Raw genomic sequence first — 9622 nt, forward strand, 5'->3', positions numbered from 1 at the left:
GTATCATTTTTCTCAGCCTCCGCAGGAGTGAATTAGAAAAGGAAAAACGCGGTAGAATAGGGAAAGATCTGGTCGGATACTATTTTCTATGTTGTTCAGTGATATAATGGCTGATTTAGTGGCAATAGTTTCAAGTTTAAGCTTAAATTTGAACCTGATCATGTGATGTGTGGAACGCCAACTTGGATTGGCAAGGGAATCATTTGCATTTGCTTGAAGCTGAAGGGAAATTTTGAACGTATTCGTTCTACCTGACTCCTGCACAGGCCTTCTGCTGAAAATTAATCACGTCCTTTAAGAACAAGACGCTTCCTCCATATGGATAATTTTCAAATTTTCAAATTTTCAAATAGTTTTGGTAAGGATTCTTGTCATCTATGTATGTACTGTCTTTTTAACTTGATGAAAATCATTGTATGGCTGATTGCCTCAGAATAACATTTGCATTCATGACCTCAGGAAGATAGGCTAAGAACATTAAAGCACCGATCAAGAATAGACTAACAAGTTTCCATATATTTTCAAATTTCATGCCTAAGTTTAGTGCCCAGACGATTCTCAAAGCACAGAAACTTTAGTTCATATGTGGAGTAACCTCTAAACCACTAATAACGTTTGCTTCTAATGTCACTGTACAACAATCTTTATGTTATTAGTTGTATGTGCACACCTTGCTTTCTAGGATGCTTATTATGAAATTTTCACCAAGGCAGGATGCTCTAAGAGCTCTGTGGTATGCAGCTTATCCTGATCAAGAGCTTCAGGCGTTGGTATGAGATCAATGGAAAGAAAGGGGATGGCAGGGAAGAAACCCATCGACTGATTTTAGGTTGTTAATTTGCTACATGAGTTGAGGACTCCTGTCATTGCTCTGAAAAGCTTTTACCTAATCCAAAGGATCTGGATTTATCTCTTTGGAGAATTTGCTGTTCTTAAGATCCTAAACTTCATTTGATACCTCACATAAATTTTCAGATTCTTTTAACCTGAATGGGCCAACAATTTTTTGAATTGAGTTCAAAACTCCCAATAGATGACCGAGTATAACATGCTATTACGCCTTTACTAATCCTTGTTGCCTTTTTTATGGTTTCAGACATCTTTCCAATGCCTGTTAAGAAAACAAGGAAGAAAACCAGCTGCTTAGGAATACCACTTTGCTTTTGCTGGTGTAAATATCACATTTAGGATCATGCAAATGCTCGATCTAGATGGATGTGAGTTGAAAATCCATTTCTGCGTAGTGACAGTTCACCAATGGAGCTTCATTGCTTAATATTTTCTAAGTAGAGCACTGCCGTTTTGATATTTTATAGTAAAGCACTGCCGTTTTGATATTTTATAGTAACTTGTATATTTTTTGAAAGAGAACTAAGGCAACTCACCTTTTCAAATGCAGCAAACCAAGGACTTCTATCAGATCAGTGTTCCTTCAGATGTTGTCAGGTACATATCTAAACTTAATCCAGGAACATATCAAATACGAAGTTGTGCATGAATGCAAGAAACACAATTTTCTGATAACAGAAAATAATTCCATGTTGGAATGCCCAAGCTACGTGATGTTCTTTATATCATTACAAATTTATCAGTACAGGTAGGTGATTTAATGTTGTGGCATTGATCATGTAGGTACTATTATGGATTTTAGTACTGGGAAATAGGATCTGAAGAAATTAGTTTTATAATTGCTTCTATATTTCACTTCCCCTCACGATCACAAGTTCATTCTTCAGCACAAGAATGAACCAATATTTTCCTATTGTTGAGAAGTTTGATTCAAATCTGAAGATTTCTTGCTTGATTTTCTATGGTTAACAATTATTATTTTGCCAACATAAATATCTCATTGGTTAAATTAGTGTTCCTACCTATTTTCTTTAAGATGTGGGATGCTATATTACAAAACAGCAATCATTGTCCTGGAAACCCTATTTTGGTTTCTCAACTTTCAAAATATTCATGTCATTAGAATTTTTAGATTTATTCTATATTGGTTTTGAGCTTTTAAAATGTTTAATTTAGCCCTTGAGATTTCAAAAAAAGAATAATTTTGATCCTTACCTTCATTTTGTTTTTAACAAATGAGTGATATAGGTTTGAGTGATAAAGGTTTAGTATAGTATGTATGAGTCAAGAACAAGTATTTGACAAGTTGATATTAGATGGAAAGATAATACGGTGATGACCAAAATAAACATTTTGAAAGTTTGACCAAAATAGAACGAACTTGAAAGCTTACTAACTAAAATGGTATTTAACCCTTCTAAAATTTTCCAAATTTTGAATCTTATTAAAAAGGTTAAAAAAATATTTTGATTAAAGTACTTTTGAACTTATTTTATTTTAGTCATTAAACTTGGTTAGTTTGAATTTAATTTTTGCCCAACTTGACAGCGACAAAAAAATAAAACAGTAATAATATATATCCGTTTAATAAAAGATACAATATGAATATCATTTGAACATTTATAGAGGAAAGATTAATATATATATATAGTTAATCATAGACCAATTTAAAGATTTAGTCAAAGTATATGAACTAAAATATCACCCAAAAAAAAAAAAAAAACAACAACAACAACAATAGGTCTGAGCATCTACTTTTAAACGCTTTTTTTTCTCCTAAAGGCTAAAGATATTTATTAAATAAAAATTTGAAGGGCATGCGGTTTCAAGTGCTTTTGTTACTGTGTACAAAGTAAAGCTTCTTTTGTCTCTTTTCCCTCTCTACTTTTTTCTTCTTGAATAATCCTGATGGTAGTCAGTTCGCTGGAGGCTGTACTTGATAGGGTGCACTACTTTCTGTTTATATTTTTTCTGGTGGGAGTTCGTCTGCAACTTTGCTCCTGTCTTGCTAGTGATTTAGACTGTGATGATTGGTTCTAGTTTTGTTGTGTCCCCGCTCCTTTATGTGCCTATTATGAACAAGATTTTGTCTTGGATCCTTGCAAAAATTACTCTGTTCCTAGCAATGTGGGGTTATTGCTGCATATCCTGCAAGGAAAGATTTGATTTCAATATCTGCCGGATTCTTTTTGTGCGATTATGATTTGAAGACATTGTTTGTCATAGATTCCTTCATTTGAAGACTTGGTGTATAATTAACTGAACGTTATTCTTATTCCTAAGATTGCTTCTGATTACTTTACATATACGATTTGAGAAAAAAACATTTCCATATGCTTCAAAATGCATACCTTTTGGGCGTATCTAGATGCATGATTAGAGATTTAATAAAGAAAAAGTGGTAAAGAGAAACTTATTGGCTATTAAGCAGTGGCCATTAAGCTTGCACTACATGAAATAAGTTCTGGATTAAGCAACCTTTTTAATTTATTAAATACTTTGTTTCTTTATTCTGGGTGGCCCCATACATATGGCTGCCACTTTTTGATGTTCTTATCCTAAGAAAGCAACATTTTTCCACAACTGTTCTTAATTTGACTGTATTTTACATTATACGAAGGTAGAGGAACTTTATCACTTGCCCAACCATGCACGTTCTTATCATAGCTAGCCTTTACCTATACAGCAGGATTAGGTTGTCTGGTGAGTTTAAGTTTAGTTAAAGGCTTGTGTGTTGACGGGGGATGTTGAGGATTATTGAGAAGAGTAGTCTCGCATTGGCTAATTAAGGGAAGATCATGAAAACACTATCTCCATTGGTACGAGGCCTTTTGGGAAAACTAAAAGCAAATTCTTGAAAGTTTATGCTTAAAGTAGACAATATTATACCTTCATGGAGGTTTGTGGTTTCTAACATGGTATCAGAGTCATGTCCTTAACTTAGTTATCTCAATAGAATCCTCAAGTGTCGAACAAAGAAATTGTGAATCTCGAAAGTGTAGTTAAATGTAACTCTATCAAACAAATGGTGTATTTTGTTCGAGGGCTCTAGAGAAGGAGTCGAGTCTCGTTTAAGGGGAGGCTGTTTGAGAGCTCTAGAGAATGAGACCTCAGGAGAGGCTTTGTGGTATACTTTGTTCGAGGGGAGAATTATTGAGAGAAGTAGTCTCACATTGACTAATTGAAGATCATGAGAACACCATTTTCATTGGTATGAGGTCTTTTAAAGAAACCAAAGGCAAATCCATGAGAGCTATTGCTCAAAGTGAACAATATCATACCATCACGAAGGTTCGTGGTTTCTAATAGAGGACACCTTGGTATTAGTAGTGCCGATGGACACCTTGGTATTAGTGGTGCCGATGAAGATCTTGAGCACACCTTGCTACTAGTGGAAAGAAGCCTCGTGGGAAGAAAGCAACAGATAACAGTCATGGGGGGTGGTCCAGCGACTGGGTTAGTGGATATAAAAAAGATTAGAATAGGGATATTATTCAAATGTAAAAGCTAGCCAGCATTCCGAATCCTGTTGCAGGGGGGAAATTCTTGATTCCTGTTAGTCGAGTTCTAATTGGTGGTCTTTGTCCCAAAATTATAATCACCAGCCTGGGAAAATCACAGGTCATTTAGCACGCCAGCGAATATGCGAGTAAGTGGGAGATTTTATATTCCCTGCTTTGAGCAAAGTAGAATCGTCATCCTCCCAAATTGAGAGATCCATTTTATATTATACAACCCAAGTAGAGGAAGCCACGCGTCTTGTTTGGCACATCCCAAGCTTGTACATATATTGGTATTGGAGCTCTTTTGTTGTAATAATATGATATGCAGTGTGGATCATAGGCCCCAATAATGGGGGGATGCTTTGTGGATGGACTGCTGGCGATTATAATATAGTGGGTGCTCCTGTCGGCTAGACTCTTCTTTTGTGCTGATTTATGTGTATTACTTATATGAGTGAGTGGGGTAAAAAGGGGCACTGCCACACAACATTTGTACGAGATGATGTAGTAACTGTGGGGCAGGATGGCATCAAGCGGTGACATAATCATATGGATTTGACGGTTATTAGTGAATTGGCCCTTGTAAAATATATTGAACCTCAGCCCTTCACTGCTTACTTATCTTATGCTTTTCTCATTAGTATTGAATCCTGCACAATGGATGTTATTCTGATTCCACCAAATGAATTGCTGTTATATATTTCCCATTTTACTTTTAGTAACTCTAATTTTTGAGTTGAGAGCATATATGGTATCTGGTCAGCGCGTCGGATCTATGAATGTAAGCGTTCTAATTGCCCGTTGCCTATTTTAGGTAAAAGTAGACTTTCCATTAGTTATTGGTTGAATTCTCTCATTTTTCATGACATTATCTTCCTACTAATATCGATTTTTCTTGTTTTAAATAGATGAAAGATCATTGGAGCCTTCATCGGCCCTTTATATCAGGCAGCTATACCCCAATCCATATGCACTGAGGTACGAATCCTAGACGTTTATTAAAATATATAGAGATTTAGAGAAGTCACCATGACTCATTAATGAGAGGGCATGTGCTAAAAAGTTCTCCACTATTAATTATTATTATTATTTGATCTACATATTCAAAAATATAGTTCAACTTATTAAAATATTAGACATTTAAATAGTTAGAAACCACGACTCTATGCAATGGTATGATATTGTCTACTTTGAGAATAAGTTCTCATAGCTTTACTTTTGATTTCCCTAAAAGACTTCATATCAATAGAGATATATTCCTTACTTATAAACCTATGATCAACCTTTTAATTAGCCGATGTGAGACTTCTCTCCCAACAATCCTCCCCTCGAACAAAGCATATTATAAAGCCTCTCTTGAGGCCTATAAAACCCTCGAACAGCCTCCCCTTAATCGAGCCTCGACCCCTTCTCTTGAGCCCTCAAACAAAGTACATTTTTTGTTCGACACTTGAGGCACTTTTGACTGCACCTTCGAGACTCACAATTTCTTTATTCGACATTTGAGGATACTATTGACATGACTAACTTAAGGGTATGACTTTGCTTTTGGTTTCTTCATAAGACTTCATACCTATGAAAATGCATTCCTTACTAATCCACGATCAACCCTTTAATTAGTCAATATGAGACTTTTCTCCCAACAATCCTCAACATAAATCTCCAATGATTCATCCCTATAAATGTTATTAATTCCTTTAATAATAAAATTATCTTCAAGTTGGTGAGGCAAATAATCTTTCTTGCTAGAATTAGAAATGACCGTTTGGTTTACAAAGTGAACTAACTCGTCAGCTGAACAATAAAAATGGAGGGCAGATGTTTTGTCCAGAACCCAAAAAATAAATAAATAAATAAATAAACATTGTGATGTGTAGCTTTACAACCTGTCCTATCACTTTATTTTCAACTTGTGAATAATATTTCATGTGTATACCAAATAAGTATAATAAGTTACTTGTTGTACTATTCATTATTGTGTTATATATGTGTATTATTATGAACTTTATCATATTGATTAAAGAAATATTATCAAGGACTTAAAAGTATCCATCCATCCTAACCAATGAAGCTACAAGAACCCTCTAATCATGAATCCGAGATTAGAGGACCAATTAAATAGATGTTTTCTGTCTGTCTATTATTGTTCTGCTCATTTTTGTTCATGTACTTTTAAAACATCCATTTGAGTCGTAATTTTAAAAAGTAACCATTTTGGTACAACAATTTCGTTTTAAAACTTTATTTTAGTCGTGCTTTTAAAAAGTCACAATTTTAGTGGGTAATTTTCATTTTTTTAATCATAATTTTAGCAGGATAATTTACTTACTATGCAAGATCTTTTTAGTTTAAATTTTGCTACGAAATTAATTAATTTTTGAAAGTGGGTGGACAAAATGAATGTTTTTAAAAAAGAAGTGGATGCCAAAATAAGTGCCACGTATTTGATTAACAAGATGCTTCTCCTGATGTCAGCCAGGCAATTCTCCAAATTTTTTAAACCTTTTTTTTTCTTTTCTTTTAGAATTATTATAACATTAAAATCCAATGCAAAATTAGGTAAATTCTGGGTTTTCCAAAAACCGGCATCCTTCGAACTGTTTTCCCTTTTGCCTTGGCTGTATGAAATGGTGTTATGTCTCCACTCACATTCCTGCTTTTTCCACAATATCAGCTCCCTTTTTTCCTTTTTTTCTTTTTAATATAATAAAATTTCATGTTTTTTTTAAAAAAAAAAAGCTTTTGTTCCATGTCGAGAATATTCTATGAAAATTTTAACACTAACCAATTGAATTGCTTATGGTGATTTTACTTTCGATCTCGTTAATTACTCTTCACTAACCTCAGTTACATGTTTGAAGGGTAATTTTTAGATAGTTCTTAATTCTAAGCATATTAGCTCGTTTTCTTGTTATGCAAAATTGGTTCTTACATAGGATTGAGAAAATGATTGCAAGCTCAAATTTGAAGCAAAAAAGAAAGGCAAATCTATGCCCAAAAGCTTAACTATGGTTAGGTGAGTAGTAACTGCAGGCTTAACCAGGATTAGTTCCCACGTACTATATAAACCACTCCCCACCTAAATCCCCATGCACTCCAAGTTTCCAACACATTGTCTTGCTATCCACAAACCTCTCTACTTCTAAACAAATGAAGCTTCTTATTCTTGCCACCCTCACAATAAGCTCACTCCTCTTCCCTTTCACCTTCCTCAATTTCCTCTTTTGCTCTCTCCTCGCCCTCTCTCTCAACTTCTGGCTCATCCCCGGTGGGTTTGCATGGCGCAACCACCACCGCTCCTCAGCCAACCTTCCCGGCCCCTCTGGCTGGCCGTTACTCGGAACGCTCCCGCAAATGGGGCCACTTGCTCACCGAAATCTCGCTGCCATTGCACACTCCTTCAAAGCCACTCGTCTCATGTCCTTCAGCTTGGGTACGACTAGAGCCATCATAAGTAGTCACCCTGACACGGCCAAGCAGATCCTCTGTGGCTCAGCTTTCTCCGACCGCCCCATCAAGCAATCAGCTCGACTAATGATGTTCGAGCGAGCCATTGGTTTCGCTCCCAATGGAGTCTATTGGCGTAATCTTCGACGAATCGCTGCAAACCACATGTTTTCTCCACGAAGAATCTCCGACCTGGAAGGGCTCAGAAGAGAGGTTGGCGTTGAAATGACAGAGGAGATGTCAAGAAATATGACCATTGACGGGGTAGTGAGGCTAAGAGAAGTCCTCCAAAAGCATACGTTGAAGAACATAATAGAGAGCGTGTTTGGAAGTGATTTTAAAACGGTACGAAAGAATCAACTGAGTGAAATGGTGAGAGAAGGCTATGAATTGATAGCTATGTTCAATTGGGAAGATCATTTTCCGGTCAGTTTCTTGGATTTTGGTGGAGTGAAAAGGAAGTGCCATGAATTGGCGGGCAGGGTTAGTGTAGCAGTCGGGCAGATTGTTGAAGAGAGAAAAAGAGACAAAAATGAGGCGAAAAATGACTTTCTTAGTGCTTTGCTTACTTTACCAAAGGAGGATCAGCTGAATGATTCAGACATGGTGGCTGTTCTATGGGTAACATATTTATCACTCTATACTGAAACAAATATCGTATTATACCATATATTATAATTTTAAGGTAAAGTATTTTTTCATTAATATATGATGCAGGAAATGATATTTCGTGGAACCGATACGATTGCCATACTCTTAGAATGGATCATGGGCAGGATGATATTACACCCAGAAATCCAAGCCAAAGCTCGAGAGGAGATCGACACGTGTGTAGGTTGCAATAGGCACGTGCGTGATTCCGACATTCCCAACCTTCCTTACCTCCAAGCCATAGTAAAGGAAGTTCTCCGTTTACACCCTCCAGGTCCATTACTGTCGTGGGCCCGTTTGGCAATCCATGATGTCCACGTGGACAAGGTCTTAATCCCAGCTGGCACCACGGCAATGGTGAACATGTGGGCCATATCTCATGACCCTTCCATATGGAAAGACCCATGGACATTCCGACCAGAGCGGTTCATTGAAGACGACATGTCGATTATGGGTTCGGATTTGAGGCTGGCGCCGTTCGGGGCTGGGCGGAGGGCGTGCCCAGGGAGGGCGTTGGGTTTAGCCACTGTGCATCTATGGCTAGCCACTTTTCTGCAACGGTTCGAATGGGTTCCGTGTTCGACAAAGCCGGTTAATTTGTCGGAATGTTTGAAGCTGTCCCTTGAAATGAAGAAAGCTTTGGAGTGTTGTGTGGTTAGTCGGTGATTTTCTGTAGTAAAAAAAGGAAAATATATGCCGTGGGTTTGGAGTTGAAGAGGTTATTTTGGTGGTTAAAAAATATTTTTACGGCGACAAAAACCTCATGGAAAGTAGATTATTTGTGATGTAAATTGCTTAATAACTGTGTTTTTATAGTAAGAAATAAGGCCCACGAAGATGCCAAGTTGTAATCATCAAGTGTTTGTTGAATTGTGAAATAGATATGGTTATTGTTGTTAAATTCAACCATGTAATTGTCCGTTTGGCTCGGTTCGGTACGCTTATAATTTTATGGTTTTTTTTTTTAAACGCAATCTGCTAGGAAGAGTTTTCCACATTTTTATGCAGTTTCACTCTTCAACCAATGTAGGATTTCACAACCCTTTTTTCCGTTTTCTTATGATTATCACACTCACTTCAAGTTGATGTTAGCCAAAAGAATTTGGATATAATAAGGATTTGATTGCCACTATAAACCAAATCCGAACAATCTAGGTTTCTATCAGAGCATG

General features: G+C 36.5%; 1 protein-coding gene and 1 long non-coding RNA gene across 2 annotated transcripts; both read left to right on the top strand.

Moving 5' to 3' along the window:
- The first annotated feature begins 1095 nt into the window (after positions 1-1095).
- LOC111466360 lies at positions 1096-2220 on the top strand. Its single transcript, XR_002714366.1, has 2 exons — positions 1096-1217; positions 1400-2220. It is a non-coding gene; the product is annotated as an uncharacterized LOC111466360 (long non-coding RNA).
- A 3607-nt stretch (positions 2221-5827) lies between these two features.
- LOC111466356 (cytochrome P450 78A5-like) lies at positions 5828-9304 on the top strand. Its single transcript, XM_023110966.1, has 2 exons — positions 5828-8420; positions 8517-9304. Exons 1-2 carry the CDS (start codon positions 7503-7505, stop codon positions 9114-9116), a joined length of 1518 nt encoding a protein of 505 aa, XP_022966734.1. The 5' UTR covers positions 5828-7502; the 3' UTR covers positions 9117-9304.
- Positions 9305-9622: the final 318 nt, after the last annotated feature.

This window comes from Cucurbita maxima, unplaced genomic scaffold, assembly GCF_002738345.1.
Source record: "Cucurbita maxima cultivar Rimu unplaced genomic scaffold, Cmax_1.0 Cma_Scf00031, whole genome shotgun sequence".
Classification (NCBI taxonomy): domain Eukaryota; kingdom Viridiplantae; phylum Streptophyta; class Magnoliopsida; order Cucurbitales; family Cucurbitaceae; genus Cucurbita; species Cucurbita maxima.

What these genes read in the sequence shown, in the direction of transcription:
- LOC111466356 (XM_023110966.1), top strand. Translation starts at nt 7,503, where the DNA reads ATGAAGCTTCTTATTCTTGCCACCCTCACAATAAGCTCACTCCTCTTC. An exon ending in ACATGGTGGCTGTTCTATGG is followed by an intron (nt 8,421 to 8,516) that starts GTAACATATTTA and finishes TATATGATGCAG; the next exon opens with GAAATGATATTTCGTGGAAC.